Source organism: Castor canadensis, chromosome 7 (genome assembly GCF_047511655.1).
Source record: "Castor canadensis chromosome 7, mCasCan1.hap1v2, whole genome shotgun sequence".
Lineage (NCBI taxonomy): Eukaryota > Metazoa > Chordata > Mammalia > Rodentia > Castoridae > Castor > Castor canadensis.
The window spans coordinates 146603363-146616261 of record NC_133392.1 but is presented as its reverse complement, the minus strand read 5'-3'; the positions used below and the strand labels follow the sequence as shown (position 1 = coordinate 146616261).

At 41.1% G+C, this 12899-nt stretch overlaps 1 protein-coding gene across 8 annotated transcripts in view; it reads left to right on the top strand.

Annotated features, from left to right (window-relative positions):
- Zbtb40 (zinc finger and BTB domain containing 40) overlaps positions 1–12899 on the top strand; it is a 68601-nt gene that overhangs the window by 29211 nt on the left and 26491 nt on the right. For 7 of the 8 annotated variants that reach the window (XM_074081048.1, XM_074081050.1, XM_074081049.1 and 4 more), the window contains 4 exons: positions 1518–2282; positions 2716–2849; positions 10799–10988; positions 11568–11710. In XM_074081048.1, coding sequence (XP_073937149.1) covers positions 1586–2282; positions 2716–2849; positions 10799–10988; positions 11568–11710 — 1164 coding nt within the window. In that variant the 5' untranslated portion in view covers positions 1518–1585. Of the gene's footprint in view, positions 1–1517; positions 2283–2715; positions 2850–10798; positions 10989–11567; positions 11711–12899 lie in introns of those variants that run through there. The other variant, XM_074081052.1, reaches the window with a different exon arrangement.

Here is a 12899-nt window from a genome sequence, read left to right as displayed (position 1 = left end):
CACTTCTTGACCTTTTGGCTAAGACCATCTGTAGCATCCTATATACCTATACACATAGACTGAAGGTAATTTTACAAGTATTTTTAGTGCCCTTGAGTATTGACTATCATCTGTCACATGAAGTCATATATGGAATTTTTCACTGGTGCTACCCTGTTGATGCTCAAAAACTTTTTGATTTGATTGTGGAGCCTTTGAGGTTTTGGATTTTTCACATTGGGTATGTCCAACCTGTATGGCCTTTGAGCAGAGTCCTGGCAGAAGTGAGAGAGCCAGCCAGGCAGGTACGTGAGGAAACCTTTTGGCCAAAATGTGCTTAGTACATTCCAAGTCAGAAAGGAAAGCAGTGTGCTTAGAACCGTGGGTGAGAAGCAGAGTGGTAGATGATGAGATTAGAGAGCTAATGCTAGTTGGGTCATCAAGGGCTGTGTAAGCCATTTTAAACTTTGACTTTTACTCCAGTGCTAGAAGCCAGTGGGGTTTTTGTGCAGAGGCAGAAAGCTCTGGTTGTGTGCTAAATAGATCTTTCTGTTGGGTTAAAGATAGGGTGAGATAAGGGTAGCACTAGGCAAGCGCAGCAGCATTGAGGTTAATTAGGAGATTATTGAAATAACCCAGGTAAGAGTGGGTCAGTGAAGGTAATGAGAAGTGACTGAAGTTTGAAGGTAGAGCCAACAGGATTTATGAAGGGTTGGATCTATGAGAAAAGAACAGGAGTCACAGATAATTTCCAGGGTTTTAGTTTGAACAACTAAAAGGATGAATTGCTGTGAAGTGGGAAAGATGACAGGAGAGTTTTAGAGACACAAGTTTCGGAAACCTATTAAGTTTCCAGTTGGAGATGTGGAGAGGGTGGCTGGAAGTGTACATCGAGTTCACAGAAGAGTCCTGAGCTGGAGAGGTGATGAAAAGGGCCAACAAAGGAAACTGAGGGGCATGCCAGTAAGTTGGTAGGAGAATTGGAGAACCAAGGGAAAAATTCATGATAGACAGAGGGAATTATGTCCCCTGCCCAGTGCTGTGGACAGCTTAAATTTGCTGAGGACATTGTATTTTAAGTCTGTGTTTGTATATTTGTCTCTTCCTGTTGGTTGACAACTTCTTGGGGACAAGAATGACATTTAGTAGTATAGTTACAGCTTTGAAGACAGTGAGATATAGAAGGCCATTTCATGGCTGCCTTTTCTTAGGCTGCTTCTCCCTCTAAGCTTCCGTCTGGTCTGTGAGATGGGGAGGGAACAGTGTCTTCCTCTGAGCCATTGTGAGGATCAACTGAGATCATACAAATCACTAAGCATAGTCTCTTTCCTACAGTTAAGCACATGATAATTACCATAAATATTATTATGTATACTTGAATCACTGCCCCACCCCACCCCAAATATTATGTATACTTGAATCACTCAATACACTTGCTGAGTGAACAAGTGCGTTGCCTTTTGGTGTGGTCAGCATTCATGTAGGGCCTTCATGTGTGCCTGCAAGGTTTTAACATGGTGTTGTGTGGGTCTCTCAAGGACTGATCCTCACTGGGTAGACTCTGGAAGGAGAGAGGAAGAGAAGTCCTAGGGGCAGAGTTGACTCCATGGAGCTCCCCAACTACAGCCGGCAGCTGCTGCAGCAGCTTTACACACTGTGCAAGGAGCAGCAGTTCTGTGACTGCACCATCTCCATTGGAACCATCTACTTCAGGGCTCATAAGCTTGTCCTTGCTGCCGCCAGCCTGCTTTTCAAAACCCTGCTGGACAACACGGACACCATCTCCATTGATGCCTCTGTGGTGAGCCCTGAGGAGTTTGCTCTCTTGCTAGAAATGATGTACACTGGCAAACTACCAGTGGGCAAGCACAACTTCTCCAAAATTATCTCTTTAGCTGATAGCCTGCAGATGTTTGATGTGGCTGTTAGCTGTAAAAATCTTCTGACCAGCCTTGTAAACTGCTCTGTCCAAGGGCAGGTGGTAAGAGATGTCTTGCCATCATCCTCAGAGCCAGGCAAGAAGGAATCAGAGATACCTCAAGTAGAAGTCCTTTCTTCTGAAGGTGCTGAGGAGCCCCCTTCTTCCTTGGAGGTGTCTGCCACTCCAGGGGTCCCTGAGAAGGCCAAGACTCAGGAAGCAATCCATGTGGTACCACAAGAGATGAGTGCAGCTCCTTCCACAGCCCAGGAGATTGAAGGAGGTGCTGAGACCCTAGTGGAGACTTCTTACCCAACTGAAGTTTATTCCCCCTCCCTTGCAGGACAAAGCCATAGTGAAGCAAAGGGGGCAAGCACAGAACCAGGTAACACTCACTTCATTCTATGTTTAATTTCATTTAAATTTATATTTGTCACTTACTAGGTTCAATGATCCTTATTAAATTTTTTGTTTTATTGATAAATTTATCAAAGATCACCATTAGGTAGGAAACCAAAATCTAGTGCAATACATCACTGGGGCATTCTTCTTTTAAGCTGTCTGTTTTTTTAGTGTTGAAAGTCTAGAAATGAGCTACAGAGCAGAACAGTATTGAAATAACAATATTTCACTTCTAATAATTACCCCTTATTTCCACCAGGCAGAGGGATGCATGAGAGAGAAAACTGTTCAGGAAGCTCCTGTCTTGTTCAGCACTGATATGCTAGATGGGCAGTCTGAAAGTTCTTAGACAGCTGAAACCTTGAGTCATTTCAAGTAACAAATCGCTGTTTTGTTTTATTTTGTTCTACATTCAGAGTGTGAGAAGAAACAATACCAAATGAATTTTCTTCTAGAAAATGAGAGCGTCTTCTCAGATGCACTCTTGGTTACCCAGGAGATTTTAAAGAGACTGGAGGGATGCTCAGAAATTAAAGGCCCACAGAAGGAGGTAGGTACCTCTGAGTTTCATTTGTTTCTAGCATAGTATTCTCAGGACACTATGTCAACTCCCTTATGGGGTAAAATATAAAAATGCAGACTATCTCAGGGTTTCATGTTTATCAAACTTTTTTTGTCATTTATTCCTTAAAGGACAGTTTTGCAAAAGTATTGGCAAGGTACTTTCAGAAGGAATTTATATTTTAATCACCACAAGCATTCCAGCTTCTTACCAGTTTTGATCCAGGACACTTCATCTGTTACACCCTTCCTTCCTTATTAATCAAGAATAAAAGAGGCAGAAGGTAGTCATGGATAACCCCAAATCTGAGATTTGTAACCAAAGTTACAGGTACTCAAAATGTGTGCAGAAAGGATTTAACATAAACTTAACATAGTAAACTGCATCCAGTATTTAGAAATACAGTGGCCACTTTCAGATGTAAAAACATAACGGTGTAAAAAATTTAAAAAAGAAAAAATAAATAAAATATAATATTGAATACTTATTTAGCACTCACTAAGATACGTTTAATACATTTTTATCTCAGTCCTCACAAAAATCATAGGTACTATTTTTTAGTGATGTTTTATGGGTGAGAAAATTGTGTCAAAGAGATGGTGTAATTGGCAAAGGCACAGAGCTTGTAAGACTGCAAGGCAGAATTCAAACTCAAGTATTCTGACTATTTTTTGTGTGTGGTGCTGGAGATGCAACCTAGGGCCTCACATGTGCCAGGCAAGCAAGCCTTCAACCAGTGAACATCCTCCCAGCCCCCATTCTGACCTTAGCGCTATCCCCTTACACACTGAGTTATCCTGCCTCCCAACGGGGTGAAAAATGATACATATCTCTTAAAATGTTTAGGAATCGCCTAACAAGAAATGGCCATTGGTTATCCTGCTCTGTTTCTTAGCTGACCTTTTCTGTTTTGCAGTAATGCAGTTGAGACACATACCCACCTGTGTGCTTCTGCCACCTGGTCCTGCAGGATTCTACTCCATAAACACTTTAGAGCTCCACCAGTGTCTTCTGTCTCCCAACCTGCTCTTAGTAGAGGCTTCAACAGAGTGAGGGGCGCCCCCGAGCAGGCTTGCTACCTGACTAGGGGTGGTTCTCATGTTGCTGTAAGCAATCTAGTGTTTGTGAGGGATTATTAATTTATTGAATAAATGCCTTCCACTTTGTGAGGGGTTTCCTGATTCCTAGCAGGTTACTTTTTTAAAAAAATTAAATCCAAGGTCTAGTGTTCATTTTTGCCTTCTTAACTGACAGTTGGCTACAACTGTAAATTTTTGTCTTGGGAGACAAGCTATTTATAAGGCTGGGTTAATCCTGATGATCTCTTTGGGAGGTTGGTATCTCTTGTACCAGTTATGTTGAAGGATATTATGGTTTTATGTTTTTACATTTGCGTGCTCTCTAAACTGCTCAGTGCATCATTTATATCATTTTACTCAATACCTTGATGACTTCTAGATGCATCTCTTAATTTTCTCTCTCAACGTGTCCTCTCCATTGCCTTTGGCTACAAAAAAGCAACATTATTCCTCCAATCAGCACAACACAGGCTGTTAGTAATCACCTCTGTATTTGCTTGGATTTTGTCTTATGTCTTTTTACAACACTGATGCCTAAAAGCATCTGGCACATAGCAGATGTTCAATAAATGCCCCCGCTTCGTATTCTTATTGATAGCACTTTCGAAGAGCCCTGGTTCACTGCTGGTGATCATTATTTGATAGTCTTACGTTGTTTCTTCCTTGGTTTTAGAGTAAGAGCTCTACAGATCACTTGGTGGCTGTAGTTAAAACCAATTCTGTTCTGGCCCATAATAAATATTTCAACTTCAGAAAGAAAAAGGGAAAGAATACTTTAAGAGTATAAGATTAAATTAAATATAAGGGCTGAGAATGTAGCTCAGTGGTGGAGCTCTTGCTTAGGAAGCATGAGGTCCTGGGTTTGATCCCAGCCCTACAAAAAGTTAATTAGTTATAAAGTATGTCCTCCACTTCTCTCTGTACTTTCTGTTAGATAGCTTTATAGAGGTATAGAGGACATATAGTAAACAGTACATCTTAAAGTGTACAGTCTGATAAATTTTGATATATGCCTGAAACTGTCACCATAATCAAGATGGTAAGCATATGCATTGCCCCCAAAAGTTTCTTTATGTCTTTCTGCAATCCATCCCACCTGTCCCCTTCCACTCACCCATCCCCTAGGTAATTACTGACTGGCTTTCTGTCAATTTTCTAGAGTATTATATAAAGGGAGTCAAATAGTATTCATTCTTTTTGCCTAGCTTTTATTTGTATAATTTGTTGAGATTCATCCATGTGTGTGTTCACTCCTTCTCAGCACTGAGTAGTATTCTGTTGTATGGATATATGGTTTTATTTAACCAGCTTTACCATTTACTAGCATTGTGACCTTGAACAACTTAGTCTTTATAAGTTTTAGTTTCTTCTTTTGTAAAATGGGGATGTTATCAGTATATCATAGGGTCATCATGAATTAATTAGGATTATTTGTATAAAGCTCATAGTAAGGGGATAAAGGAGGATGATAGAGGGGTGAATTCAATTATATATTGTAAGAATTTTTGTTAATGTCACAATGTACCCCCAGTGCAATAATAATATGATAATTAAAAAAAAAAAAACCTCATAGTAAAAGCCCAGACACATAGTGGGGTTCAGTAGGTAGCCAAAGCTCTCATATTAACTCAGTATTTGCAAACTCACTAGACCTCTAAACTCCTTTTCACTTAATACCTTGCCGTATCCTTCTAGTATGTGGTTGTTTACTCTGACACATGAGGTGGTTTGCTGTTACTTGAAGCTAAATGTGTATGACATGCTTTTAAATCAGTACCACCTTCGACTTGGAAGTAGCTTCCAAAACTGCAGGGGTGGTGTCTAGTATGAGGCCCTCAGTTTCTAGAACAATGTGCAATGTGTATAAAAATCACTTGGTGTGCTTGCTAAAATACATACCTCCAGAGAGTTGGATTTTGGGTTGTGGAAGAGCTTGGGAGTCTGTGTCTTTAACAAGATCCTTGTGTGTTGCTGTCTTTAGCCGGGGACCACATTTTGACAAGCACTGCTGGAGAAGTTAATGACCCACAAAACGCTTAGCTGATAGTGGCAGATGTCATAATGTCTGTGCCAGCACCTTTCAGTGTAGTGAGAGGCCATGGAAAATGAACTTAAGATTCAGTTCTTACCCTTACAGGGTCCTGACAGCGAAGTCATCCTGCCACACATGTGATAATTTCCTGGTAGGAATTGCCATAAGGCTTCAGTGAGGAGCACATTCAAGAACTACTGGCTAGGAGCAACATTATTTTAAGTTTTAGTACAACCTTAAAGATTGCGGGTTTTTTTGTTTGCTCTTCTTTTTATACATTTTTAACTATCAAGGAGCTTTGAATGTTTTTGTTGATCATCCTAACATGATTACTTATATTTAAAGTAATTGACCACTGGATGTAGGATTTTGAGGCTTGTTGCAGCTGGTGAGTGGTGTGGTGTTCTGGTTGAGACAGACTGATGTGGGATGTGCAGCTGGCCTCGACTGTGTGTAGTGAGGACATCATGAACCAGTGTCCTGGTGGCTTTGTTTCCTGAGATTCACGTTGAAGGGCAGCAAAGCCACTCTCTGAGCAATGATTGCAGCAGCATAAGAAGAGGCCCAGCTGCTTGAATTGTGTGAACAAAGCCAGAACTGATTATGGAGAGAGATCTCTGGTGCCTGGGAGAGAGAGGGTATGTCTTCTGCCACCTTGTTCTCAGCAGAACATTCCCTCCCCATTAGAAATGAGTTGTGACCCAAGAAACTTTCTGACTAAGCTCAGTACAACCTTTAGTTAAAGCCAAGCTCAGACCTATTTTTTAGTTTTTGTGCTAGAACTTTAATTGTTTTCCTTCTTTATTCCTAGCCATGTCTCTGCTTTCAATTAACTGTATATAGCAAAATGGTCTTTGCCAGAATAAGAAGTGAACTTTTTCTACTATTGATTTCTTTGCTGTTTGATTCACTTTTCACCTAAGTTCTAGAAATGTTCCCAAAGCTGAGGACCTGATAACATTTTTTTCTCCTTCAACTGTATTTCAAAGGTGAATAGGTTTCTTCTCCTGTGTGAAGGTGCTGTTATCCACTGTGTCATGACTTAAAGGCTTAGCCAGTGGTGCAGGTCTGTGTTACAGCATTGTGCTCACTGATGTGTGTGGTCACCTCAAGGGCAAATTAAGGGATTCATCTTGCAAGGCTGTGAGAGGTGAAAATCAGTCGTTCCAAATCTCTTTTCTGTTACAAAGTCTGGAAAATGTAGCCATAGATGCAAGGGCTAGAGTTGTAGGGAAAGGGAATTTCATTTGGTTGGGCAAACATTTATTGGCTACCTACTATGTAAGTCTCTGTACTAATCATCGAGACCAAGAAGAATGGTACAGACTGCCTGCACACTACCCAGTGTTCAGTGATGTTGATTCTGTTAAGTTCAGTAGAATCTTGTGTATGTGAATTCAGTTTATCCATTATTGTATCTGGGCTACTCTGCTTACTAACCCTGGGACCTTAGGAGGTTCCTTAACCTCTGCAGTGCTGCGTTAGCAGCAGTAGGAATGCTAGGACTGGTGTGAGGAGGGAAGTAGATGGCAAGCCTACACAAGATCCAGGTTGGTGTTGAGCAATTGTGGTCTGTATCAGTTTTTTTAATTTATTTTTGTTGTTGGAGATTGAATCCAGAACCTTGTGTGTGCTAAGCAGCTACACTACCCCTGAGCTACACCTCAGCCCCTATCATTATTGCCATTGCCTGGCCCTTAGCATTTAAGGGAGGGCAAATCTGAAGACAGGAGACAAAAAGAGTTAGAGAGTGTATAAATTCATTTAAAACCTGAGTTAAGGGAAAGATTAAATGGGTTTTCCCTTAACAGATGGAAAGGAAGCAATCTCATCTTTAAGTTCATTTGCCTGTATTTGACTCAGAGGTCAAGTACTTTGATTACTTGTGTGACCATGTGTTGACATGAATTTATTGAGATACCTTTAATTCCATAAAAATCAAAGGAGTTGGCCTTTTGACAAAATTTATTTTGGTTCAGCTCTTAGAGTTCTGTTGCATGGTAGCAAAATGTCATAATATGTAATACCCTTCTGTTTAGGCAGAGACACTGTTTCAAAAAAAGGACTTACTCCACTGCAGAGCCCCAGTGAGCTTGGAGTAACAACTATAGTACTGGCTCTGGTGTGGATCCCTAGTAGGTTCTGGAAGAAAAAGCAAGGCTGTCCAGGCAGCTGACTATTCCTTCTGGCCCTTTCTTCAGTCCACCCCTGCTTATCTTCCCAGATGGTCACCTTAGCATCACTGCTGAGCAGTGAAGTTAACAAATGTTTTAATTTCACTGCTGAGTAGTTCTGCAGAGGGAGAGACAGCAGAGAAGATAATGAGAAGTGCGTCTGAAGCCACGGTGGTGAAAGCTTCTCTTACCCTGGCTCAGACAATCGTGCCAGACACACTGGACACAGAAAAGGTGGGATTGGGATAGTCAAGAGAGCTTTAGGTGAAAAATAAAAGAGAACAACCTGGCCCAGGATAGAATAAGGCGCTGTATCAGTTAAGATACACAAAAAAAAGGAAGGAAGGAAAGGTAAAACAGAAAGAAATAGGTTTACTAAGGGTATTAGCAGTGAGTGGGTCTGTATTGGTTATCTGTTGTTGTGTAATACATTACTTTGAGATTCAGCTTAAAGTCATAACATTTACTGCTTCATGGTTTCTGTGGGTCAGAAAGGCAGACGGAGTTTGGCTAAGCCTCTGACTTGAGTCTTATAAGGCTGCAGTCAGGATGTCACCCATGGCTCGGCCATACAAGACTCTTTGGGGGATATGTTCTAAGCTCACTCTCATGGCTATTGGCAGTTTCCAAAAGGTCCATTTTCAGCATGCTCACTAAGTGTGGATTGAAGATACCCGTTCCTTGCCACGTGATCCTCTCCTTAGGGCAGCTTGTAGCATGACAGCTTGCATCTCCCAGAGCAAGCACAGAGAAAGAGAAAGAAACACGTATGCATCCTCGCTCACACTCATGTGCACGTACACTAGGCAGAAGTCATAGTAACCTAGTCTCAAAAGGAACATCCAATTACTTTTGCCATATTCTCCTTCTTAGAAAAAAGTCATGAATTTCAGCCCACGGGTATGGATACCTGGAAGCAGGAAGCATTGGGAGCCATTTTGCAGACTGTCTACCTCTGGGTCCCTAGTGTTGACAGTGAAAGGTGTTCTGAGGCACTGAAAGGCCAGCCAACAAAAGCATGGAAAGTTGAATTAGTTTGACCAAAGGGGATTAAGCATTCAACTGGTATCATTATTTTTAAAATAAAAGATGAGTTACCTTAGGTTCAGGGAAGTGATTTATGCCAGTGAAATCTTAGTGTAGATTATTAAACTGTGTTTTATCCAGGCTTACTTTTAGAGGTGACCAAAAATCATAGGAAACTTTTTTTGAAAGGTTAACATAAAAAACACACCCAGAACCACCAAATAAACAACCACATTTATAACTATAAACACAAAATTCAGTTTTGGTTATCTGTTTTTTTCCAAATAAATTAATTTGCTAAAATAGAAATATTAAAACTACCTTCCTGTTGGCCTTTCTCTCATTTATGGAGATGTCCTATCCAACCAAAGAAAGGAATGCTAGTTCTGTTTATTTTACCACTAGGCTAGTTGATATTTTACTGCAGGTCTGGAATACTCAAGATGCTGAGTTTGGTTTTCTGTATGGCCTGAGACATCTGGAGTCTCAGGCATATCTAGCAGAAACTATGGCTCTAGACTGAAACAGAGAGCTTGGGATGAGAGCCCATTTGCAGGTTACCTGCCCAGTGGCAACAGTTAAAGCTGGTATAAGAGAGCTTTCAGATGAAGGAAGACAACAGAGGATTAACAGGAGACTGAGGGAGAAGAGTGGTGGGTTTGAGGCCAGCCTGTGCTGCACAGGGAGACCCTGTCTCCCAAAATAAAATAGTAAGGGTTTAGACTAGTCTTGGGTCATGATTGTGGTTATGGATTTGGAAGAATAATCAGTGAGGAGCACTGGAAAGTGGAGTCAGAAAGGCTAGTTCTCACCCATAGTATTTCAGTGTCACTTAAGTCAGGGGAAAACTGGGACAGAGGCAGTAGTAATGCCAGAAGCCTCCAGAAGGTCAGGTGACAAGGCCAGAGGCAAGGCTAGCTGTGGGAGTGCTGGTTGTGGAAGAAACTGAAGCCCCTTCAGATTGGAAGCAGCCATTAACATGGGATAATTAATATGTGAATCATGTTCTTCTGACAGCTGGCACCTATAAGCCAACACGTTGTTATCCTTATTACCAAATATATCTAAAAGTAATAAGGCTCGTGTTTTTCTAAATGGTCCATCATTCATGATGTGAATGACTTAAAGCATTTTTTTTCCTAACTTGTGAGGTTTTAATTGCATTCTCAAATAATGAAATGACAGTTCATTCAATTTGAAATTCAGATATCCTTGCCTAAGAAATATTCAGAATGTCATAAGATTCGGAAAGGTATTAGGTAGAAGTGCAGTGAATTTGTTAAAATTCACTGAACACCTACTATGTGCTAGGCCATGCTAGTTGCTAAGGGGTCAGAGCCCTAGAAAACTTGATCCCTGACTTCAGGAAGTCTAGTGTGAGAAATAGATAAACCAGAATTAGAGTGTAGTGTGACAGGACAGAAGTAAGAGCCCCAGAGAGGAAGTAGGGCCTGTCCTGAGCCTGTCCTGAGCCAGGCTAGAGGGAGGAATCAGGTCCTCCACAGGTTGGGCTTGGGGCTCACTAGACACAGGGTTTGCTGCTGTGCAAGTGCAGTGAGGAAGGGGCTACTGCTTGCCACATGTGGTCAGGTGGCCGGCTAACCTCTGGGCACTTTTGTTGCACAGATCATCTTGGAATGTCTCAAGGGTGATGGAGGGCATTCAGCATTCCAGAGGCTCCTGAATAAAGTACGAGATGAGAGCCTGGATGTGCAGGCTGCTGTGTCCCTACTGAGGCTGTGCCAGAATTCTCCTACAGCAAAAGTGTCTCTATTCACCCAAGAGCAGGAGGGCATGGCACCTGTACAGCCAAAAGGTAGGTGGGGATGGGCACCCTGGTCATCTGAAGGAGCAAGTTTTGACGTCCCATCCAATGATCTTTGGTGGCTTTCACACAGATTCTACATGTCGTTCCAGAAGCTGCGTGTTAAACATACACAAGCTGAACAGGAGGCTACATTTCTGTCCCTAGTTAACTAAGCTGGTACCCTGACAGATTGGAGATTACCACCAGTGTCCTCCTGCCTTTCAAAAAGCTGCATGTCCAAAGCAGTGCTGCAAGTGCCCAGGGTGACTGGTTTGCTGACAGCACTTAAAGTCTGAAGCTTCTCTCATTTGGATTAGGTAGAAAGCAATGGCCTTGCCAACCGGAAGTTAACCTCTGGCTGGCTCTGAAGCTTTGTGTTTCAACAGATAAATGAAACATTTTTCCTTTCATAGAGTTTAAACAGAATAATAAAGTATTTTTCTCTGTAAAAGTGATTCTGCATTCAGGTGCACAGAATAAGCTGAGAATCACTTTACTATTCTGTTAGATCTCTCTCTACAAACCATGCTGTCATTTTCTTCAAATTGACTAGCTTCTCTTGTGTGTCTCTAATTCTTTCTCCCCCAGGGAGCACAGAGGAGGGAAAGACCTTGTCTGTTCTGTTACTGGAACACAAAGAGGACCTGATACAGTGTGTAACACAGCTGAGACCTATTGTGGAGTTCCTGGAAACAGCCAAGGAGGAATTCCTGCCTGGCTCTGAGAAAAGGGTAACTGTGTCAAGAATCTCCTCCCTCTGCTGAATTGCTGTAGCACTTGTTTAAAAAACCTCTTCTGTGGCACATAGCAGGTTTTGCCTTACAGTATTTTTATACCTACTGCATAGTAATCACTCCAAGTTCAGATTCTTGTTTCATGCCCCTTTGTATTTCGTGTTGCAGCTTAGTGAAGGCTGTGCACATTGTAGCCGTACAGCCAGTGTTTGGATAGGTAGATGGATAATAAACACATGCCATTCCTGCCCTGACTCAGTGGCTTTTACTACAAACAGCTGTATGAAGGGTTAAAATGTTAAGACACATTTGTAATTATGATTACACTTTTCTTTTTGCAGATATGGTACTTATTTAATATGAAGAAGATAAGCAAAAAGGAAAAAAATCAGTGTCACCACTCAGAGAACCCTTGCTAACCATTTAGAACATGTTCTTTCATTTTCATTTGAGTCATCCTTGAGTGGGTTATATGCAATACATGGCATTCTAATTCAGTTGTTTATTTAACATGTTAATAAGTTTCTATACCTATTATGTGGATTTTGGAAGCTGAATTACATTCTAATGGACATGCCATAATTTATTAATTCTTTATTCTTGGGCATTTGTTCCCAATTTTTTGCTGTTACAAATGATGTTGCAAAGGAGATCCCTGCAGGCAAAGCTTTTTATTCTTGTGAATATTATTTCCTTAGAGTCATTTCTAAGAAGTAGAATTTGGGAAGAAAGACTGTAAAATGTTCAAGTGTTTAGTGTATGTTACCAAATTACCCTTCCTTCAGTAAGGTCATACCAATTTACTCTCCCACCAGCCAGCTGCTAAAATCCTCATAAAACTGCTGGTATGACTTCTCAGGGCATCTAGATAACTGTATTTGTTGGTGTTATTGATTTCAGCTTTGTGCTAAAAATACGTCTATATCTATAAGGAGGGAAGAACTGGGATGGAAAACTTCTGTGGCATCAGTTCGTAAAACTGTGGGAAGTGTCTTAAATGTCCATGGAAGAAGAAATGTAGAAACCACTAGTGTAATGCTGAGCACCGGATTCACAGTGAGGACTAGATCCTAGATTTTATTTTTCTCAGAGATCTTATATTGCACAGACAGGCAGGCAGATAGATAAATGGGAACAACCCTTTAATCTCAAAATTATATTTTACTTATTAATTATGTTTTAAATT